The sequence below is a fragment of the Pongo abelii genome, chromosome 19 (genome assembly GCF_028885655.2).
Source record: "Pongo abelii isolate AG06213 chromosome 19, NHGRI_mPonAbe1-v2.0_pri, whole genome shotgun sequence".
In the NCBI taxonomy this organism is placed as follows: Eukaryota; Metazoa; Chordata; class Mammalia; order Primates; family Hominidae; genus Pongo; species Pongo abelii.
The window spans coordinates 78,804,786-78,829,527 of record NC_072004.2 but is presented as its reverse complement, the minus strand read 5'-3'; the positions used below and the strand labels follow the sequence as shown (position 1 = coordinate 78,829,527).

General features: G+C 40.7%; 1 protein-coding gene across 6 annotated transcripts in view; it reads right to left on the bottom strand.

Moving 5' to 3' along the window:
- TANC2 (tetratricopeptide repeat, ankyrin repeat and coiled-coil containing 2) overlaps window positions 1-24,742 on the bottom strand; it is a 486,030-nt gene that overhangs the window by 52,123 nt on the left and 409,165 nt on the right. For all 6 annotated transcript variants that reach the window (XM_054537237.2, XM_054537241.2, XM_024234406.3 and 3 more), the window contains 2 exons: window positions 24,488-24,654; window positions 20,521-21,128 (listed from right to left, as the gene is read on the bottom strand). In XM_054537237.2, the coding sequence (XP_054393212.1) occupies window positions 20,521-21,128; window positions 24,488-24,654 (775 nt within the window). The remainder of the gene's footprint in view (window positions 1-20,520; window positions 21,129-24,487; window positions 24,655-24,742) is intronic.

Here is a 24,742-nt window from a genome sequence, read left to right as displayed (position 1 = left end):
CTTTTTGAATAAGTTATTTTAACAGACCATATGGAAGTTAGACAACAATACAAAGCATTTATGAAGTATCTTACTCTCAAGATCTCAAAATTCCATTCAGCTCTTAACAGTAAAATTATTGTAGCCTCCCTGGTATAAGAATTATTACCTTAAGTTACTCATCCATGGCTGTTCCACTGTGACTAGAACTTCTGAATATAAGTCTCTGATTCACTATCTATGCTTTAGGCTGTTAATGAGAATTCATGCCTATTGGGATTAATGTAAAAAAGCTTGTGCTTGACAAGGAAATAAATTTTCAATTAGACATAGAATTGACTTTGCCCTAGTGTTTTCATTTTACCACCACAACTAAGAAATGCTGGTGAGATGTCTGCATTTCTCTAGTCTTCATTTCAGCTGGCTAGAGATAACTGCTTGCTTTTGCATCAGGCACTGAGGAGAAACAGCAAGCAATACAGGTCAAGGATAAGATGAAGGTGGCAACTATAGTTCATTTCTTTTTGAATACAAGCATGCTACATTATTACTAAAAGGATGGTTCTGATCAGTACACTGGACTCAAAGTTTGTGGTATGTAGGACATAAGGGGAAACAGCAATGTACATTCTATATTGGCTCCCATGGTGACTTGAGCACTGAGATTTAATTTTGCTTCTCAGTCTGCTGGATCTCTCCACCTCCATCACTATCAAGCTCACTTTTTGAAGTTGGAGCTTTCCCTCAAAACCATCTCTTTCTCTTTTTTTTAAATATTGCCAGTTACTCAGGCATAAAACGTAGTAGCTATTTCCCCCCTCTCCTATACTTTCTCTCCTGAAAAGACACAAGAATCTCATTCTCTTCATTTTATTCTTTACTGCTTGCTCCCTGGACATCCCAATAATCTACACTGCAAAAACCGGATCAAAATTCTGCTCAAAATTATTTGCTAGTTTTATTTTCCCTTTGATATAAAATTTAAATTCCTTAGCATGGTATCCAAAGGCTTTCCATAATTTGTCCCTTGTCTATTTGTCTGTCTTTACCTTTTTACCTTATCCTTTCAATTCTAGACAGAGTAAATTATCTGTAGGGTTTCAAACATGCTTTCCCTCTGCCTGGAATTCTCTTTCCTGTTTAGTTCATCAGAAAAACAATTTCTCATTCTTCAAATGGCAACTCACATCATCTCCTCTGTGAAGCCTTCCCTGGTGCCCCCAATAAACTCAGGGGTTCCTTCCTTAGGTTCCTGTTGTACCTGGTACACATCTCCATTATAGCACCCACTGCACAGCACTCTTCTATGTTGCTCTACTCCACACGTGTGAAAAAGCATGGCCTCTATCCTCAACAGAGTCTAGGTAATAGGAGTATATATTTGCAGAATGGATGAGTAAATAATAACATCTTACACCTGTGTATCTTATGGTTTTCGAAATACTTTGGGCCAGGCATGATGGCTCACACCTGTAACCCCAGCACTTTGGGAGGCCAAGGTGGGAGGGTCACTTGAGTCCAGGTGTCCGAGCCTAGCCTGGGTAACAAAGCAGGACCCTGTCTCTACAAAAAAGTTAAAAAGTTAGCCAGTTGTGCTGGCGTGTGCCTGTAGTTCCAGTTACTTGGGAGGCTGAAGCAGAAAAATTGCCTAAGCCCAGGCTGTTGAGGCTGCAGTGAGCTATGATTACACCATTGCACTCCAGCTTGGGCAACACAGCAAGGCCCTGTCTCAAAAAAAAAAAACAACAAAAAACCAAAACCCAACAACAACAACTGAAAAATCAAAATACTTAATATTAATAATTATTTTTTGAGACAGAGTCTCACTCCATTGCCTGGGCTGGAGTACAGTGGCATGATCTTGGTTCATTGCAACCTCTGCCTCCTGGGTTCAAGCAATTCTCCTGCCTCAGCCTCCCAAGTAGCTGGGATTATGAGCGTGCACCACCATGCCTGGCTAATTTTTGTATTTTTAGTAGAGATGGGGTTTTACCATGTTGGCTAGGCTGGTCTTGAACTCCTGACCTCAGGTTATCTGCCCGGCTTGGACTCCCAAACTGTTGGGATGACAGGCCTGAGTCACTGCACCCAGACAAATACTTTAATAATTTTTAGATTCTCAAAAAATCATTATACCATAGGTATAGCAGTAAATACTACTCCCAATATTATGGCAGAGGATTGACTGAGACTAAGCAAGATTGAGGGACAGACCCAGCTCACATGCCTAGGAAGTAAAAGAACTAGAATGAGAACTTCAGTGTTTTTGAAATCTAGTTCTACTGAAACCTAGTTCCACTGAAACCTAGTTCCATTACCACACTAAGATTAGCAACTTGGTTTTTGTTTCAGAGCACATTTGTGTGAAAAAAAATCCACCACTGTAAAGAACAATATACTCATTTGTATAGTATAAACTCTGAATTCTTTAATTTTAACATAATTAAAATCAGCAACCATGATTTTGACACTTTTTGATTGGCATTTTGAGAAAGAGTAGGTAAGAAATAAAGTAGAGACAGCTCTAGGAAGCGTGATTTTTAAAGCATGACAGAGCACAACTATGCTTTCCCTTTATAATTAAAGATGATGAGGCCAAGGCACAGTGGTTCTCACCTGTAGTCTTGGCACTTTGGGAGGCTGAGGCAGGAGGATTGCTTGGGTCCAGGAGTTTGAGACCAGCCTGGATACCATAGCAAGACCCCATCTCCACAAAACATTTAAAAAATTAGCCGGCTGTGGTGGCATGTGCCTGTGCTCCTAGCTACTTGGGAGGCTGAGGTGGGAGGATCACTTGAGCCTGGGAGGTTGAGGCTGCAGCAAATTGTGATCGTGCTACTGCACTTCAGCCTGGGTGACGAGCAAGACCCTATCTCAAAAAAAAACAAAAAAAGATGGTAATCATAATCAACTTTAATATGGGTTCAGATATGGTCATAAAGGCCATGGGGTAGGGAAGTGAAGACAGAAGAGAATTATTTTCACATAGCTTATATAATACCATCTTGTGATTCAAAGTTACTTCACAAATTTCCTTACTGGCATTCACAGTGCTGCCTCTTCATCCCTAAAAGTCAAACAGACCTACTTTTAAATCCTAGTTCTGCCACTTACACACTTTATAACCTAAGACAAGATACTGAACCTCTTTGTGAGACAGGGATAGTAATATCTACCTCTCAGGACTGTGGTAAGAATTAAGTGAGACATATTAAGTGAATGTATTTTATTTTGTATTTCTTTTATATTCTCCAGAGTAACTAGTGTAATGCTAAACTAAAGGAATGACCAGTAACCACAAATGACTTTAAACATATAGGAAGATGACTGTGTGTTCAAATGGAACTTTAGTCTTTAATGTGTGTAGCAGGGTGAAATGTGATATCCTGTCCTTAACCCTGATCCTTACCCTTCCACACTGTACCCTACTACCTTTGCAGCCAGAAGAGAAGCCCACAGATCAGGGAAAAATTACTGGGGTACAGATGCCATTCACTGCTAGCAAATGCAACCTGGAAGTGTAACTTCAGGCAGAGGGGAGGATAAGGACAGAGCTAACTGGTCCCTAAGAAACAAGGTAAAAATTAGGCTAACAGGAAGAATATAAATTTCTCATGTAGACCAGAGGTTTTCAGGAGGATAGTAAATCTTATATTCAAGGTATATTTGATTTTAGATATTTTAGGAGAGAGTCGATCACAGGTCACAGTTGAGGATCCTTCCCCCAGCACTCTCCCTTCTTCCCTTTGCTGGATAAATATGTGCGTTTTGACAAAAGTCAGAGAAGGTGGTATCCAGAATAGCAGAGAGCAAATTCTACTTGCATTCTCATTTGTAGGCAAGAGTAGTCCCTTGATACCGGAGACAAATGAAACTCACTTCTGGATAACTACGGGTTACAAGGCAGTGAGGGACTACTGCCACTTGATGATCCTGTACCTCAAGAGTTCAGAGCTATGGAGTCTTTTAGAGAAAAACCCTTTCTAAAGCAAGAATCACTCCCCTCTATCCTCATTTAACAGTATGGAAGTTGGATAACAGTTGTTTTACACAAAATATACAATGGCATTATGTTTGCTTTTCTAATAGGTTTTCACTTAGCACCCCAGGAGATAGCTAGTCTTAAAGTTTCTATTTGTAGTACCAAAACATGCTAGCAAATAAATCTGGATATTTCTAGCATGGATAGTTTCTCACTGTTCTAGTCAGAGTTACTAATATGGAGTCACACAGACTTCATTAACTTATGATGACAAACTTAATATACAACCTTCCAATGCTTCAGAGAAACAACACTGAGGTGCTTTGATTTTTTTTTTTTTTTTTTTTTTTTGAGACAGAATTTTGCTCTTGTTGCCCAAGCTGGAGTGCAATGGTGTGATCTCAGCTCACTGCAACCTCTGCCTCTCTGGTTCAAGCGATTCTCCTGCCTCAGCCTCCTGAGTAGCTGGAATTACAGGTGCATGCCACCACGCCTGGCTAATTTTTTGTATTTTTAGTAGAAATGGGGTTTCACCATGTTAGCCAGGCTGGTCTCGAACTCCTGACCTCAGGTGATCCACCTGCCTCGGCCTCCCGAAGTGCTGGGATTACAGGCATGAGCCACCATGCCTGGCCAGGTGCTTTGATATTCTGTGTGAGGGTCAGATGTGACAAAGTGGTATAGTTACAGCCAGCTGGCAAGAAAATGCTTATAATCTAAAGCCTATCTTATAATTTTGGTGGAAATAATATGTGCTGCTGTGAAGTGTCTTTATATTACAGAGGTTAATGTGGGTTATTTAAAGAGACCTAGTGAGACGAGAATTATGAGGCAGAGATGGCTGGCTGCCTCCAAAGATTGTGCTCCCCTTCCAAGTCAAGAGTTCTTGTTGGCAAGTGGCTTCCTTGCCAGGGACCTTGCATTCAAGTGGGGTTATGTGACTCAGTTCTGGTTAATGAAATGCAGACAGAAATAATATTCACTTCAGACCTGGCCCAGAAGAATCTTCCACTCTTCCACGGTTTTTTTCTTCCCCCATCAGCCAGTTGATGAAAACAAGTAATTACCCTGGGAAGCAGTGTGTGAAAGATGGCAGAGCCCCCATTGGCCTGCGTCTCTGAAAAACAGTACAGGGCAGACCTCTTCCAAACCATGTGGTGCCTTTGGACTTCATGTGAGTGAAAAATAAATTTCTATTGTGATAAATCATTTAGGTTTTGGGGTTTACTTATTTCAGTAGTTAGCATTACCTTAAATAAAACAAGAGAATTACTTTTTGAGGGATTGCTAACAGGGGATGGATAGAAGGATGAAGAAAGAGTAGAAAGGAGGACTAAGAAGGCCGGGCGTGGTGGCTCACGCCTGTAATCCCAGCACTGTGGGAGGCCGAGGCAGGCGGATCACGAGGTCAGGATTGAGACCATCCTGGCTAACATGGTAAAACTCTGTCTCTACTAAAAATACAAAAAATTAGCTGGGCGTGGTGGCGGGTGCCTGTAGTCTCAGCTACTTGGAAGGCTGAGGCAGGAGAATGGTGTGAACCTGGGAGGCGGAGGTTGCAGTGAGCCGAGATTGCGCCACTGCATTCCAGCCTGGGCGACAGAGTGAGACTGTCTCAAATAAAAAAAAAAGAAAGGAGGAGGACTAAGGAACTGTTTATCTCAATATCAGTGAAAATGGGCAGAAACAAACATAATATCCTCATAAATTAGATATTTGGGATACTAGTTGGGACACCAGTTATGAGGTTTATAGCAACAGGCTAGGTGAGAAATGCTAAGACCTATTAAATGAGAAGAGAGAGCAAGGTGTATGTGGGAGAGACATTTTGGTGATACTCAAAAGCACTTGGTCTTTTTTTTTGTGTAGGGAAGATAAGGATGGAGGGATAAAAACTGCAGTTAGGCCAGGCGAGGTGGCTCACACCTGTAATCCCAGCACTTTGGGAGGCCAAGGCGGGCAGATCACTTGAGGCCAGAAGTTCGAGACCAGCCTGGCTACCATGATAAAACCCCGTCTCTACTAAAAATACAAAAATTAGCTTGGCATGGTGGGGCATGCCTGTAATCCCAGCTACTCACAGAAATTAGCCTGGCATGGTGGTACATGCCTGTAATCCCAGCTACTCAGGAAGCTGAGGCAGGAGAATCACTTGAACCTGGGAGGCAGAGGCTGCAATGAGCTGAGATCATGCCACTGCACTCTAGCATGGGCAACAGAGTGAGACCCTGTCTCAAAAAAAAGAAAAAAAAAGCTGAAATTATTATTCCTTTCCACAAGATTGTCGAAGCACACTCCATGAGAAGAAAAAAGGAAGAGGAGTCCTTGTGTCCCGTGACAGTAATGAGTCACTTTCTATCCCTAGCAGCCTTCCAGCATAAAAGCCTGTCTATTCCAAACCACTCATTCCTAGCCAACATGAAGTAATTTTTCAAACTCACAGCTAGCTGGAAGTATTCAAACTATGGTATCATCGATAGATTCCCTACCAGAGCCCACCATGAAGAGGGAAAGGTGAAAGAGGGAAGTTCCTTTAAATGGATGTTTCTCTTGTGTTACTAAGGGTCTTTGTGTTTGCAAAAAAGTAACTTGTAGGATGACCTGATAAAGTGGTATTTTCAGTAAGATTAATTCCTCTGAGAAATTCAGAAGATACAATCAGGTAATCATTGTTTAGGACATGGAGAATTTACTCCTTCTGGCAAGGATCCCCATGCCTCCATCTCCCTTTCTGCCAGTTGGACAAAGGCGTCTTCTGGCCAGGTTCTTAATGTTCTGTAGCTCCTGAGCCCTACTAGGAACACAAGTGTGGCAACTAAAAAGATATGGGTTTCCAAAAGTTCAAAAAGGTTTGTTCAAAAAGGACTTTAAGTTGCCCTTCTGATAGCCAGGTTTCTAGAACTCATCATCCTTTGCCTCTCTTCTATGTTTAGTCTCTTACTTTTTATCTTCCTGTTTTCCAGTGTCAACCAACATGGTCAAACTTTTCCCTTCCTTCAGTGCTAAAATTTGGGGAAGTTGAGTCTATGGTAGTGGTCTCTACTTTTTCATTTCACATGTAGTTTTTAACTTATGGGAATTGGACTTCTGCTACCAACCATTCTATGCAAAAGCCATATATGGCCTCTTACCCTTTGCCTTATTGCAGTACAAGGTACTGGTGAGCATCCCCTCCTTGAAATTGCCCTCTCCTTTGACTTCCATGACCTTACTTCCTCTTGTTTCTCTTTCTAATTCTCCTCTAAATTACTATTTGGCTCATCATCTTCTTTTAGCATTTAAATATAACTATTCTGTTTCATGCTTCTAAACTTCCTACTTTATATTCTTGGGTGATCTCGTTTAGTACTATGGCTTCTACTGTCAGTTATTTGCTGGTAATGCACAAATTTATAGTTGCATGCCTTGAGCCTTCTCTTTGTCTATTTTCTAAAGGCACATTCCTAAATATATTCTGTACATCTTTCTTCAGAGGCAATTCATTACGAACATGTCCAAAATAGGACTCACTTTCTCCCCATAAGCCTGTTCTTCCTCCTGCCTTTGCTCATGTTAGAGCCCCTCCTCCATTCAGAAAGTTCTATGTTAGTTAGTAGCATCACTATTATCCATCATTCAAGATAAATCTCGTCATTTTTGATCCCTCTGTCCTGACCTTTCACATACCATATAAAAAAAGACCAAGTGCTTTTGGGTAACACCAAAATATCTCTCCCACATACACTCTGCTCTCTATTCTCCTGTTATAGGTCTTACCATTCCTCACCTAGACTACTGCTATAAACCTCTTAATTAGTAGCCCAACTTGCAGTCTCTTCCCTTCATTTCGACTCATCTTCCATACATCACTAGTCAGAGCTATCTTTCACATCACCAGAGTTATCAGATCTTTGTTTCTTCCTCCTCAAAAGGCTACAGAGGCTCCCTGTTATCTACAGAATTAAAAAGTCTTAAACATGGCATTTAAGGTTTTCCCAGTGACACCTATCATCCTCTCTTCCTGATCATGCATCTTATTCTCTCATCATAGCTGCTCACAGTTCCCCAAAGGCATTTCATACGTTCTCACTCCTCCTTGTTTCTGTTACTGCATTACCTTTTCCTTTCTGCCTACAGGGCTCCTGCATTCCCTTGCTGCTTAAGGGAATTCAACCCATACTTCAAGGCTGAACTTTAATGTTACCTCTTCTGAAAAGTATTTCCTCTTTGTCTAGGTTCCTTCAATACTTTGTACTATGGCACTATTGTTGGTTGCTGTGTGTGCCTGACTTCCCTTTAGAGCAAGGGTGTCCAATCTTTTGGCTTCCTGGGGCCACAGTGGAAGAAGAATAATTGTTTTGAGCCACACATAAAATATACTAACACTACAGATACCAGATGAGCTAAAAAAATTGCAAAAAAATCTCATCATGTTTTGAGAAAGTGTACGAATTTGTGTTGGGCCACATTCAAAGCCTCCCTGGGACACATGTGGCCCATGGGACGTGGGTTGGACAAGCTTGCTTTAGAGTATAATGGCTTTAGTGTCAGGGGTGTCTTAAGCCACCTAAGTTTCTCTAGTGGTTAGCACAGTCCTCGGTATAGAGGAGAAGAAGCTCACTAAGTGTTTCATGTTTCATGAATGAATAAAACCAAGCAGGTGGGTACAAGGAAGAGCAATACAAGGACTTCCAGATTCACTTTCCAATTCAGTACTCAATTTGACTTTGAATTTGCAGGTATTTCTGCTGTCGCTGTTAGACTGTGAAATGAGTGTGCATACGACTCAAGTATCAAGAATAGGTTAACAATCCCGATCTTTTCCACTTCTTAAAAATTCTGCCAACAGTTAAACTTCAGTTGTTGCTGTCTTATAGTCTGCTTGTTGCTATCCATTCTCAGCAAATGATACCCATGCTTCTTGGAGAAAATTATTTCTTCCATTTTTCACTTATCAGTCAGTAACTGCTTTGGCATTTTTTTTATGGCTTTCTCATGGAAGCTGAATTCAAAATATATTTCTGGTTCCCCTGTGCTACTGTTTTATAGTCAATATGGAAATGTATGACCCTCGTGAAAGTAAATTATAAGTATGACCAAAAGGTACCTTTGTAGAAATGAGTGGAAAAGCATTATTTCCTTGTAAATATAGAATCTGAATAGGAATTTGCTGCTTTCTCCCACTTTGCCTCACATCTTCCTACTGCCTTTCTGTTCTGTTAATGCATCTCTAGCTCTAGGAAAACGGTCATCTTTTCTCTGTTCCAACAAGAAGTCTTTAGGTAGCTGGCAGGGCTTCATGAGGCAGAAGAGCTATGACTCCACTGAAATGTCACAGTTTGAAACACCAATGGTAGTCATAGGAAAACTGATCACTTCTCTCTTCCTCCTCCATGCCCCTCAGCTCTTTGTTTATACTTCTAGCACAGCACTCTGCCTTGAATTATAGCTAGTTATAAATGTGTCTGTTAAAAACACTAACCTGTAAGTCTTGGTAGACAGATCTTACTTGTATTTGTATTCCCAGCAGTGCTTAAGACAGAGCCTTAAATATATTACTTAATAAATATTCACTGAACACTTGCTGAAATGCGTGTCTTCACTTAACTCCCGAGTGAACAAAAGATACTATCTGTTGAGTTGTGGGAAGAGTTTCTCAAATATTTTAAGTTGCTAGCTTAAAATTAGTACCACTTATCATTCCTTTGTTGGTTCATTAGTTCATCATCAAAAAAAAATTTACTGTGCGCTTACTGTGTTCCAGGCACTCTACTAATCATTAGGAAGACACAGAGAGCAATACAGAGAAGGTTCTTGTCCTCATTGAGTTCATTTTAGACAGAAGAGTGGACAAAAACGAGTACTCACCTACAATTAATAATAAATTGTGATAAGTGTTAGAAAGGAGGTAAAAAGGATGTTATGATTAAGATATAAACCAGGAGGCACTTACTTCGATAACGTGACAAGCAGAAGTCTTTCTGAGGAGGTGGCATTTAAGCTGAGATCTGAAGGAGGAGTGAGAGATCTTTCTATGTGATGAGATGCCTGGGAAAGTGAGCTCCAGATGGAGGCAACTGTTAAGTGCAAAGGCCCGGAGGTGGGAAAGTGCAAGTTCTAGAAACTGGCAGAAAATTGTGAATAAGAGGGAGAAAGAATGAACTTAATTCAGGGAGGGAGGCAGAAGCTATATCTATAAATACAGGGCTTTGAACAATCTGGCTTTGATTTTACTCTAATCATAGAAAGCCACCGGAGGATTTTCAGGAAGAGGTTACATGGTCTGATTTGTGTTTTTATAAGATTGCTCTGGCTGCTGGTGGAGAATGGACTCAAAGAGGGCAAGAAGGGAGACCAATTAAGAGGTGAAAGTAATCCATGTGAGATCCCAGGATGTGGTCATTATGATCATTAGAGATGGAAACAAACAGATACTTGCAAGTGAAATTTGGGTGGTAGAACCAACTGGATATGTGGATGGCTACAGTAAATTCATGTCTCACAGCTGTGGCTTCTTATGGTTGAGAGGATGGAATGCTATTAATGTTGATTTGACTAAATGTGGAGATCTACTTGCTTTTGAAAGTCTCTAGAGATGGCCGAGTGAATTGCTTTACTCGCAAAAAAAGAGAATATGCTGTCATGTTCCACTACACTGGCAATAGCTCCTCCTGACTGCTGTGCCATTAATCTTGGTTTGACAACCTAGGAAAACTTGTGGGGTTCTTATCTTTTGATCCAGCCAGTATTGTTTCAGAGACTCATTAATAGGATAATTAGCCACTAATTCCTGTGCTACTTTCAGTACAAGAAATTTCCCTTAATCACCTGCCCTACTTCTACCTCATTTTAGATTAAGTTGCTGTAACCAGTATTCACTATACTGAACATATCCACCTTAAAAAAGCTCTATATGTATTTTTAAACACATAAAGCGTATTACCTTTTACAAACAATATAGATATAAGTCTCCTCTGTGTTTTCATTAGTTGGCTGTTCCATAATTTTTTTTTTTTTTTTGAGAGTCAGGGTCTCACTCTGTCACCCAGGCTAGAGTGCAGTGGCATGACATATCTCACTGTAACCTTGAACTCCTGGCCTCAAGTGATTCTCCCACCTTGGCTTTCCCAAGCCCTGGGATTACAGGCATGAGCCACCTTGCCTGGCCTGTAAATGCTTCATGAATAAGTAAATGCTAAGCATTTATTCTTGCCAAGTCATCGCTTCTGGGCCTTTTGGCTAAGATCAAGTATATTCTTGCCAAGTCATAAAATGATGCACTGTTTCCAACTTATCATAAGCAGAACTATATCTCTGTATGTATACAGACTTAGGAAATCTCTCATAAGTTTTTATGACAGAATAAGTAGTTCTCAGTTTTAACTGGGTTTGGAGAAGAATTATAATTAGCAGCTTTTTTCCAAATTTCATTTTGGATTTGGAAAACGAAAAAAAAAATGTTGCTGTGGCCCATCTTCTAATGGTCTGACAGGGTGAAAGATGGAAACAGTTTGCCTATTTGACTAACAGATGTCGATCCCATGATTTATGCTGAGACAAAACAAACTTGTAAAGCTAAAAGACATTCAATGTGTTGGCAAACTGAACATATTTCAAAATATATATTAGATTTCATGTAATTCCTCCCATTTGTCATATCACAAAACCATGACATTGGGTCACTACTTCAGATATGAGTCTCAGATTTACTCTTGATGCCAATAGGGGGTTAGAAAGTGGATAACAGGAAAAAATATTCATTGGTAAATTAGATAAATCCCCAATAATATTACAGGTCAATGAAATATCTTCTTGGAAATCACACAACTAAACTATGACATCAGACTGATTACCACTCAGTGGAAGATAGAGAAGAATTAGAAGTGAAGAATGTCTAGACTCTGAAAAGAGATGAAGCACTAATAGTCCCAGGGAGGTAAGCTCATCTACTAATAGTCAAGTGTTAGTGAAAGACCCAGAACAGCCAAAGCTATCCTAAGCAAGAACAAAACTGGAGGAATCATATTGCCTGACTTCAAATTATACTATAGACCCAAACGGCATGGTACTGGTATAAAAACAGACATGTAGACCAGTGGAACAGAATAGAGAGCCTAGAAATAAATTCATACATCTACAGTGAACTCATTTTTAAAAAAGTTTCCAAGAACATACTTTGGGGAAAGGACAGTCTCTTCAATAAATGGTGCTGGGAAAACTGGATATCAGTAGGCAGAAGAATGAAACTAGATCCCTATCTCTCACCATATACAAAAATCAAATCAAAATGGATTACAAACTTAAATCTAAAACCAGAAACTACGAAACTATTAAAAGAAAATATTAGGGAAACTTTTCAAGACATTGGTCTGGGCAAAGACTTCTTGAGCAATACCCCAAAGGCACAGACAAGCAAAGCAAAAACGGACAAATGGGACCTCATCAAGTTACAAAGCTTCTGCAAAGCAAAGGAAGGAAACAACAAAGTGAAGAGACAACCCATAGAATGGAAGAAAATACTTACAAACTACCCATCTGACAAGGGATTAATAACCAGAATATATAAAGAGCTCAAACAACTCTATAGGAAAAAATCTAATAATATGATTTAAAAATGGGCAAAAGATCTGAATAGACATTTCTCAAAAGAAGACACACAAATGGCAAAGAGGTATACGATCATTGATCATCAGAGAAATTCAAATGAAAACTACCATGAGATATCATCTCATCCCAGTTAAAATGGCTTTTATCCAAAAGACAGGCAATAAAAAAATGCTGAGAAGGATGTGGAGAAAAGGGAAGCCTTGTACGCTGTTGGTGGGAATGTAAATTAGTGCAATCTATATGGAGAACAGTTTGGAGGTTCCTAAAAAAACTATAGAGTCTAGGGTGAGCTGTAAACAGGCGGGAGCCCTGCCCCCTCCTGAGTTGTCAGGGTGGGAGCCCTGCCCAGCCATGGCTGCAGACATGGGCATCCATGTGCTCTTGGGGGCCTGGGAAGATCCCCCTACCCTCGCAGGCTCAGAAGTGCCAGCTCTACTTGGCTTCTCCCTGCTCCCAGCGCCCACTCTGATTTTGGAGCAAAGCTGAGGCTGAAGCTGGGCACTGTTGTGACCCGGCCAGGTGTATGTGTGTTCAGGAAAGCGTTGACATGCCAGCCCCAAGCTGCCTCAGTCCCCTCTGGACTTTGGGCACTGACGAGCATGGGAGGGTGGCTCGGTGCAGGCCTGCAGGTGCCTCTTGGCATGAACAGCCTGGGTGCCATGGATGACATGATTGATGGTGGCAGGAGGCAGACAGGCTCCTGGGTGGAAAGGGGTGGGTCCCCAGTGAAGCCCCAACTTCAGGTCAGAAACGGCCTGAAGCATGGGGGCTGGGCTGTCAGTCCTGGGTGGAGTCCGTGGCCCTGAGTGAGAACTTATGGTGCTTTTTCCAGGCCTGCCCATGAACCAATTAGCATGCATGTCCTCCCTTCTGAAGCCCATAAAAACCCTGGACTCAGCCAAACTCATGGAGATGAGACAATCTGCCTGCAGACAGGAGCTACCCACTCCATGTCTCCTCTCCCCTGAGGGCTGAACACTCGATGGGACAACCTGCCTATAGATAGGAGCTACCCATTCCAGGTCTCCTATCTGCTGAGGGTTGCACACTTGTCGGGACATCCTGCCTGTACATAGGAGCTATCCACTCCGGGTCTCCTCTCCGCTGAGGGCTGCACACTTGATGGGACAAACTGCCTGTAGATAGGAGCTACCCATTCCAGGTCTCCTATCTGCTGAGGGTTGCACACTTGTCGGGACATCCTGCCTGTACATAGGAGCTATCCACTCCGGGTCTCCTCTCCGCTGAGGGCTGCACACTTGATGGGACAAACTGCCTGTAGATAGGAGCTACCCATTCCAGGTCTCCTCTCTGCTGAGGGTTGTACACTTGTAGGGACAACCTGCCTGTGCATAGGAGCTACTCAACCCCGGTCTCCTCTCTGGTGAGAACTGGACACTTGCAGGGATGACCTGCTTGCGGAAAGGAGCTTCCCACTTTGGATCTCTTGAGAGCTCTTCTGTTGCTCAACGAAGCTCCTCTCTGCATTGCTCACTCTCCAGTTGTCCATGAACATCATTCTTCCTGGATGCAGGACAAGATCTCAGGACCTACTGAATGGCGGGACTGAAAGAGCTGAAACAGAAACAGGGCTGAAACATGCCCCACTGCTCGCCACGTTGTGGATGATGAGAAGGAGAGAAGAGCTGCAGTTCTTTGAGGAGCCCAGACCTACAGACTCCCTGAGCCATGGCTGTGACAACCTCTTTGGGCTCGGCAGTTCCTGGTGTCTCCAAGCTTCCAGGCGCCACCACATTCCCCTTGTCCAGACGTGGTTGCCTGCAGTGGAAGCCGCGTGCAATATGTTTGGTACAATCGCAGCCTGACATGCAGCTGGCACCTATGCTGGTGCCTGGAGTTGCCTGCCCTGCTGCAGCAGCCAGTGTGCCTGGTTGTGCAGTGGCCGGACCCCATGCTCTCTCGTCCACACACTGCTCACTGCTCTGTGCCTGGCTCACCCTTGGGAGGTGTGGGATCTGGGCCAGTAGCAAGAGCTGAGTGCAGCCTGCTGAGCCGAGTAGGCAGAACGATCCCAAAGGGTGTGAGCAATACTCGGGCAGAAGGCTCTGCCAGCCACAGAGGTTTCTGGCTGGCAAAGCAACACCCCAAAGATCCTGTGACACTACCATATGATCCAGCAATCCTGGTCCTAGGTATACATCCAAAAGAAAGGAAATCAGTATATTGAAGAGATATCTGCAGTTCCATGCTTGTTACAGCACTATTCACAATAGCCAAGATTTGGAAGTAACTTAAGCGTCCACCAACAGACAAATGGATAAACAAAATGTGGTGCATATACACAATGGAGTATTATTCAGCCATTAAAAAGAATGAGGCCCTGCCATTTAGAACAACATGGATGGAACTGGAGGTCATTACGTTAAGTGAAATAAGCCAGGCACTGAAAGACAAACATTGCGTGTTCTCACTTATCTGTCAGAGCTAAAAATTAAAATAACTGAACTCATGGAGATAGACAGTAGGGGATGGTTACCAGCTAGGAAGGGTAGTCAGGGCTGGGGAGGGGTTGGTGGAAAGGGTGGGCATGGCTAATGGGTACAAAACATAGAAAGAATAAATAAGACCTAGAATTTGGTGGCACAACAAGGTGACTATAGTAAAAGATAATTTAATCAAACATTTAAAAATAACTAAAAGAGTATAATTGGATTGTGTGAAACACAAAGGATAACTGCTTGAGGTGATGGATATTTTACCCCGATGTGATTATTATACACTGCATGCCTATATCAAAATATCTCATGTAACCATAAATATACATATATATGTGTATATACCATGTACCCACAAAAATTAAAAATTAAAAAAAAATTGAAAGTGTGAATAAAAGATGTCTGGTACATTCTCTTCTCTCTGCTTTAACTCTTTCAAGCCTCCTAAGGGTTGATTTCGTTCTAAGAGGCCCTTTTTCCTTCCCATGCTTCATCATTTTGCTGAATTCTTTCCTAATGCTTTGAGAAAGCAGAACCCATCCTCCAGTTTAAGGGTCTGCTCCGGGAGCCTGCAATGGCTATCAGGAGCAGTGACCTCAAGTTTGTGCTTCAGTGAGGGTAAGGTTAATTGTCATCTTGCCTGGAGGCTCATATTTAGATTTAAAAAACAAAATCAACACAAACTTCAACTAATCATTTATTTTGTAGTCATTTCAACCCCATCTATTCTATAAGAAGCCCTGTTATACAGACCTCTGGAACAGTTATTTTTCACTTTGGGGAGGACACCCTCTCTTTTTCCTTAGACAAACTGCTTGTTCTCTGACACCCTGCTTTGTGGCAATGCATTTTGGAGCATCAGGTCTCCAATGTGTAATTCACTTACTAATATGGTCAAATAAATTAGGAAAAACCTCAACAAACCACTTATTATAAGCAATCAATTCTGGTCATAAAGAATCAAGTAAGTACTCAACTATCCCATGGTATAGGTAGGATTTGTGTCACCTTTTCCCTTTCCATTCATCACAGGATTTGCTGTCTTTAATTTGAGGAAATCAGGTCAAACCAAATTAGGCTCCCACATCACAACCTTAGGCTCCCACATCACAATCTCATTAGGTTGTAACAACTCAATACTCATTACATGAAGTTCACAACAAGCTTCTTGTATTTTATTCAAGCATTTAAAAATAAGGCTGGCTAGGCTGGGCATGGTGGCTTATGCCTGTAATCCCAGCACTTTGGGAGGCTGAGGTGGGCAGATCACCTGAGGTCAGGAGTACGAGACCAGCCTGGCCAAATTGGTGAAACTCCGTCTCTACTAAAAATACAAAAAAGTTAGCTGGGCGAGGTAGCAGGCACCTGTAATATCCCAGCTACTCGGGAGGCTGAGGCAGGAGAATTGCTTGAACCCAGGAGGCAGAGGTTGCAGTGATCCGAAATCGCATAATTGCACTCCAGCCTGGGTGACAGGGCAACACTCTGTCTCGAAAAAAAAAAAAAAAAAAAAAAAAGCTGGTGCAGTGGCTCATCCCTGTAATCCCAGCACTTTGGGAGGACAAGGTGGGTGGATGGCTTGAACCTGAGTTTGAGACCAGCCTGGGCAACACAGTAAGACCCTGTCTCTACAAACAAAAAAAATTAGGCATGGTGGCATGTGCCTGTGGTCACAGTTACACAGGAAGCTAAGGTAGGAGGATTGACAGAGCCCAGGAGGTTGAGACTTCAGTGAGCCGTCACTGTGCCACTGCACTCCAGCCTTAGTGACAGAGTGAGATACTGTCTCAAAAAAATAAAACAAACAAACCCCACAAAAATACACACACAATAACACAGTAGAGTCTTAATCTCTGTCAAAATCTTACACACACACGCACACACACACATACACACAAATATTAATCTGAGAGCCGTTCCTACGGCAGGGAAAGCTAGATACCATGAAAATTGAGATAATGAGGAACAGAAACAGAACAGAGTGGAGATTTATTCAGGGCGAGCCTAAAGTGATATAGAAATACTAAGCAGTAACTGGACAGCACCACAAGGCTGGTAGCTCCGACTGTCTACTCTATCAGCCTTAAATTTCTACTATGAGAGTCACTAAAAGGTTGCCTAACAAAGGCCAATGACTACTTCTCTCAAATGTCTTATTTAAATGCACAAGTTGCCTCAAATAGGTTTTCCATCTCTCTACTATTAGCATAATAGCAGGAATTCACTTATTAAATTAGTGAGTTAATCTGATATCTCAGTGCCCAAGGGAATAAAACATAGGACAGATTAAGTTCAGGGTTTGTCAGAAGGCTGACAGTGATGAACAGTGGGAAACAGAGAGCAGAATGAAGTGGTATGGTCTAAGGTTTGTGACTGCTTCAAGGGGCATATTTTACCTAAACTGCAAATCTAAAAGATTCTTCAGTGATACTCTGCTTACAGTTTGATACACACACACATACACACACACACACATACTCTCTCTCTCTCACTCTATTCACCTTGTTACTCATTTATTTCTATGACAATGAGACAACGATACATCTATGTAACATTAGGTCATTCTCTCTGGTAGGTCAAGTCCTTGCCCAGATTCTGAGACAATAAGCAGTCTGGTATTCAAAATAATGAAAACTCAATCTCAGCTGTAGCATTAACCTCTGGCTCTGCTATTTCCTGCTTCCAGCACCATTCTCAGATTACTGACTCTTTTCAGCTCAGGCAGAAGCAACCTCCTTGGGTAGCCTATTTCTGGAGAAGATCAACTACTTTTTGGCATCAGTAGAATATTTGCTTCTATGTCTAACTTCCTAATAAGGTCAACAAGTTCAGGGTGAACAACTGAGTGCTGAAAGCCCAGGAAAATGGACTAGAAAGGATAAGAATGTTGTGTTGCCTCTGGAAGCTCTCCTTACACCACAGAGATATACATGTCAGGCACTGGCTTACCTGGTGTGATTTCAGAGGCATTGAATTGGTCTTCTTTGATCTACTGAAAGATGCTTTAGAGGGAATTGGAGAGAAAGTGGAGAACAGAAGGAGAAACAACGTGCAAGAAGTGGAGGCTGAAGGCCACAAAGACAAACCATGCCTGGAGAGAGTCCTGCTAATCAGACCTGCCTGAAATGGAAAACAAGTGCAGCCAGCTGCTTTGAAAGACCAGCTTCGGCTTTGCCAATAGCATTAAATTGTTAGTGAATTTCCATCTCATTGACTTAGGGAGCCTTAAGCACTGAGATCAATACTTCAGTACTTTAGTAACAAGGTTGGTGCCAGCCATTGCTGGGGAGGGGGCTGAGTTCCAACTGAAATGAAATCTAAGAAAGCTTTTTTTTGATAACTCCTGGTCCTGTTTACAATTTTACTCTCTGCCATTAAGTGAAATAAGATGATCTCTCAGCAGCCATGTTATTCAATCACCAGGGAACGGATTATACAGGATTTGAAGTTGGAAGTACCTGCTCTTCTTGTCCCAATGCATCAGCCGGTTGCTGCAAAACTCCTAGTAAATAGGCAATGTTGAGAAGGAAAAGCCTGTATAGTCATGATATGGCTGTATAAAAGCTGAATTTTCTCCTTTGAGAGCCCCTGAGGATTTCATCTGTTGTAAGGATACTATTAATTCAGTGGTAGTCTGGTTGCCTTGGACCTCAGCTTTCAATCCTCTGAGATGTCCCAGGATCTAAGGTCCCAGATCAGCTAGCAAAGTTTCTCTGGGAACTGATCTCAAAGCGTTTATTAGGCAATTCTACATTAGTTTCTTTTTCCTATATATGTAGTTGCCAGTTCTATGTATTAAATATTGACAACAGCTCTAGTAGGATTTATAGTAAAATCCTTTTGGGAACATCATACATTTCACAGAAGGGACTCGGACTGTTTTTATTGTTTCTTTTTAAAATCTTGTGCTCCAAAATGATAACAGCAGAAGATGGCTGTCGCTATCCAATTAGCCCCAGGATTTAACTAAGATATACCAGAAGGGTCTATTACTGCAGGGTGAGGGGAGGAAAAAGAACATACCCAGAGTGTTTCTTTCACTCTGTACTATTCTAGGCATCATACCATATGACCTCATTTAACTTCTCAACAACTCTAGAAAAAAGGCATTATTATTGCTCTTACGTAGGTAAGAAAACTAAGTCTTAGAAACACTATGTAACTTTTTCCAAAGGTCAAAGTTCCTAGAAGAGGCAGGATTTATATGCAGGTAATTTGACTCAAGAGTTTATGTTCTTTCCACTACAGCATGTTTCTTTAAAAAAGCTTCCCTCTCAGGGAAAATGCTACAAAGTCTATTGCCTGGCTTAATATCTTCATCATAATCTGGAACTAATTTTCTGATGAATCAGGATGGAGTAGGCTGAGCAGCATGCCCACAGTACAGTTGTCTCTAATAAGGCCTGGTGAAGGACACGGTGAAGGGCAATAAAACCCCAGCATGAACACAGAGTTTTATTCTTTCTGATGAGTCACATGTGAGGCATAGTCAAATCTGGCCTCTTCTTTTTGAGCCAAAATAAGCTCTGCATTTGCCAGCTATGTTGTTGGTGTCTTCTTTGTTTCCATGAAGTCAGTAATATACCTGGCTTTTGAAAACACCAACTTTATTAAAGGAATACTTCTTTAAAAATGTTAGTATGATGGAGTAAAAGCACACCCCCACCAGGATGCCAGAGAACTAGGTTTCATGCAATAAAAAGTGAAACAGTTTCACATCTAGTCTGGTTTGAGTTGAGAAAGACTCTCAAGTCAGGTTCAAGCTCATTGGGAAAGAGTGCTGGGGTAAATCAGTGACCCTGCTGTGCGTGTGGGGTGGGGAGTGGTGGGATATATCATGCACTTGCCATCCCTATTCTGGTGCATGCCCCTCCCTTCTCCCATGTATTAACTTTATGACTTTGTGAAAGTTGATCCAGCATCTTAAGGCCTTTATAGCAAAATGGAGATAATGACACCTTATGTATCTAAAGGCAGCATGGAGAGACCAGCTGATCTCTTCAAATCTTTTTCAGCTAGGAGGTTTAAGATTCTATTTTCTAGTATAAAGCTTAGCATTGGCTGGACTTTAATGGATTTAGTCATTGGAAACTTTAATAATGATAATGTTTTTTAAAAGGGCAATAAAAATTTTCAAATGATTCTGCTCTAAATCAAAGAGATTTACAATATATCAATTCTTTCTTCATATCAGAATAATAATACTGAGGAAGTCCATTAAATGGTTAACTTAATTATAGCCTGTGAACCCTGTGGGGTCTGTGAAAATTATTTAGAAAAACACAGAAATGTAGGGTAGCATTCTAAATATCTATGCAGATGTTGAGTCTTAAGGAAATAACATTGTAAAACAATAAATTAGTTAACCTCATTATAGCCTTGCCTTGAGAAGAAACACAGATGATGTCTCTTCTATGTGAAATGTTCAATGAAGAACACTTCTACTTTCAATACTCACACTCCATGCAATAAACAGAAAACAGACTCAGAATTGCTTATCACAGATCTATGTCTTACCTGGGATCACAGAGAAATTTGGTTTTCTCTCCTTCTTCTCTCCAGATAAGCCATTCTCGAAAAGAAGGATGTACAAACATACGAGTCATGTCTCTGCGCTTGATTAGGAACATGGAGAGGTTCTCCATTCTCTGCTGAAAATCCTCCCATTCTAGTGTGCCTTCAATGCTCCCAGCATTGATGGCCTGGAAGATATGCTCATCAGTCAGTGGGTGGAGAGAGGCCACTGCCACATTCAGGAGAGGCATCACCCGGTCAAAGGAAGACTGGGTTGGGAACTTCATATTGCACTGGAGTAAATAAACCTCTGAGAGCGAAACAGGAACTACTTTGTAGCTAGAGCTCTTTAACACTAGATAGCCTTTCTCTATGAGGTCAAATGTAAGTTTCAGATATAGATAGGACCCTTGACTGAGGGTCTTGAGATGAGAACTGAGTTTGCCAAATGTAGTATTGTCCATTTTGCCATTAAGTGAAATGTTATTCTGGATCTCTGAGCTGCTGTGTATCCGGTGCAGGATGTAAGCCTGCAGGTCCTGGTCTATGGCTTCATTCTCTTCTAGTCGATCCAAAAAAATCCTATGGAAAGGCAGCAGCTTGGTAATTTCCTAAAACAGATGGAGAGAGAGAAAGAGACAGAAAGACCTTCAGTTTCCCCTAACTCTTGTGATAAACTATGAGGTTCACAAATTTATTCTGAACTTCAAAGTGGCCAAACAGGGAAACATGATCAAGTATTAGTATCCAAAAAGTAAAACAAATTAGTTGCACAGAAGGGACACAACTTCTCCTAACATTGAGACTTAAGATATATTTTTAAATGGGTCTTTGTAAAGGGTGCTTTTGGAGTGATTTCATGATCGTTATTCTAAACAACACTCCTGAAATAAATAGAAAATAGAGTGCTGTATAACTCTTTTGCTGTAATTTTTCTCAGTGTAAACCAGGTCATAATGCCAAGTACAAGTCAGTAAGAGAAATGTATAAAGATTCAAAGAATGCTTAGAAAAAGTTGGTTTTCTAACTCTCCTAATAAAATGACTATTTAAAAAAAAATTTCCCACACAACACAGATGTATAAAATGACTACATTTAAATGCAGGCCTTCTGGAGATACCTTAGCTGAAAGGTACACTTCTAATAGTAGGAAGCTTGGCACCTTGGTAATCTGTTGGAAATTCTATTGGGGGAAGGTGATATGGCTTTGGGGCTACTCCTATGCATTGGATTCCATCCTTTCTTACCTACTCATGGACTTGGCTCCTGTAAGTACCCATTCCCTCTCCTGCAGCTGTTTCTTCTCAGCTGGGTCACACAGACATAAACTCCATATTCTTCCTTCCAGCTATTACCGTGTATCTCTGTTCCCATTTTTCACAAAAGTTTTCTCTATTCGCTATTTATAATTCTTTCTTTCCCATTCTCTCCTCCATTTGTTCCAATCAGGCTGCACCCGCACCACCTCACTGAAATGCTTCTTGTCAAGGGCATCAGTAACTTTCACTTTGACAAATCCAATAATAAAGTTCCAGTTCTCATCTTCCTCAATCTCTCAGCAATGTTTGACACAATGGATCTCACCTCAATGCACTTTTTTTGGAGTCACTTTCTGCAGCATGTTCCCAGAGAACGTTCCCCTCTTTTCTGTCTTAGCACACTGGCCACTTTTAACCTTCCCTTTTTTGCTGGCTCTGTTTTTATTTCCCAGCTCACCCAGGGCTCTGGGCTCTGTTCTTTCCTCTTCTCTAGCCATTCTCACTCCCATCAATAGATTCTTTAGTCCCATGGTGCTAAATATTATCTATATGTGGCTCATGCCTAACTTTATGTTTCTAGCTTAGTCATCTCCCCGAGTCCCATCTTATATCTGTCTACTCAACATTTACATTTGGATATTTCATAGACAATGTGACTAAATCAGTACTTAATTTTGTCCCCCGCCACAAAACTCACCCCATGTCAATAAATGGTATTACCACTGACTCTACCACCAAATTCTAGAAGATATCTGTGATCTTTCTATTGTCCTCAAATCATCATTCACCCATTTGCTCACAACATACCCAGGATTCATTCTTGAGTCTTCTCTCTTGCTGACACCCACATTCAGCCCACCATCAAGTCCTTTGACTCTCCTTGAAAATACAGTCCATCGAAATATGACCATTTCACATGGTCCCCATCATTATCACTCTAGTCTAAGCTACCATGACCTTTCACCTATACTTCTGCTTCGACTCTTTATCCCTTACATTTTATTATGTAGATGGCCAGTTGACAGAAATCTTTAAAAAAGACAGATCAGATCTCATCACTTTTAAATGAGAGGCCTTTCCTATATATCTTATCTAAAACAACTACTATCCAGTTATCCTCCACCATATTTTGTTTTTCTTCATAGCACTTAACACTATCTGTAATTTTAGTATATGTTTAACTTTTTGCTCATTTGTTTTTTGTGTTCCTTACTAAAATATAAGCTTTAGGAGGATGGGAATATTGCCTGTCTTGTTCATTTTGAATCTCCAGCCCCTAGAACAGTCCCTGAAATACTCTTAAGTACTTAAGAAATGTTTGTGGAAATAATGATGATCAAATATAAATGAAGGTTCATTTTCTAAAACCTATAAATTCTTTCACTGTCAGAAATGAAATAATTTTTAAAAATTCTTAGTTGAAGTACTTTTTCTATTGGCACAGCTGAAAAATTAAAGTCACCTACTCTATCCGGAAACGCTTACAATTTCTTTTGAGACTGCACATGATATTATGTGAGAATACGTATGAGGATAACATCTCCAAAGCATCCATTTGGTAAAGCAGTCAGAGATTACATTCCTGGAGGTTTCTTTCATTCATCTTTCATTTTTAACAGTCAAGCTACTAATAATGATAGGTTATATAATTTTTAGTTGTAAAGATGGATTTATATTGATTTATCCATATCCTTTAGCTCAAACTACTTTGAGATTAATAATAAACATCTGTAAGGTGGTGGCCAGGATTAGAAATATAGTTTCTCATCATGGAAGACAGTAATGCTAATTGGTCAATATATGGAAATAATGCTAAGTGCCTGGCAGAGGGGGAAAGGAGGGACTTAAATGTACAGACTATTTTCTGTACATTAGCACTTATGACAAGGGGGCTGCATCCAAATAGTGACATAAACGTGTAATGTTTGAGATTTTAATATTCATCATAAGAGGAAATAATTTTTATAAAAAGAATGAGAAACATTGTTCCAAACCAAGTGTGAATATGTAAAGAATGGGACACCAACTCAGCTACAATGAGAAGGCTGGGGAAAGCAGTCATTTATCTTCAGCCCAAATATTTTTACAGGCTCAGACTCACATTCCTGGTCCTTATTCCAGGCCATTAAGTGACCAGTGAATGAGAAGGGAAAGTAATTAGAAAAAACAACAACAACAACAAAAACCTTATCTCTCAGTTGTAGTAAATTTAATCTAAAGCCCTAATATTGCCAATTTTTGTTAAAGGAGGGCATGTATAGAAGAAAGTCCATATTCATGCTATAGAAGAGTTGTTTAAGTAGAAGCAGAGGGAGGAACCAGAAAATCTCATTCTACGGTGTAGATTGAACTGAATTTTGCACAGCATTAAATGATTAAAAAATGTTAAACGAAAGTCAAAGTGTTAGAGATCACCTTTACACTGCTGTCCTCAGAACAGTCTAGAAAAATTGACTTTCTTTTCATGCTATTTTGAGGAACATTTTATTAAACCTCATCCAGAGCAATAGGAATGGGAATCTGAGAGTCATGTACAAAGAATGTTCTTTCTAGATCATATCTCTCAAAATATTAGATTAATTCTTCGGGAATTATTCTTCATAATGCTCTAGGACATAGTAGAAGTTTATGGAACTGGGACCTAGAACTTTTTCAGTCTAAGCTCTTTCCAAGAGGAATCATTTATGGTTTAAAAGCAAACAAACACATACCTGTAAACTGGTCCTAACTGTTACAATTAGTTTGAGCCAAGAAGGAAACTTTCCGATCATTTTACTCAGAAATGATACAATTGTATCCCCATAATCCGGTTTGTGAAATTCTGCTTCATTTAATCCATCAATTAAAATGATGAAATCTTCATCTGGGATTTTTCTCTCTGAGATAGAAAGAAACACATTACTTAATAATTACCAAGTGGATAAATGAGTTCTTACTGGATCTTTGATCACATATTTCTTTGGAAT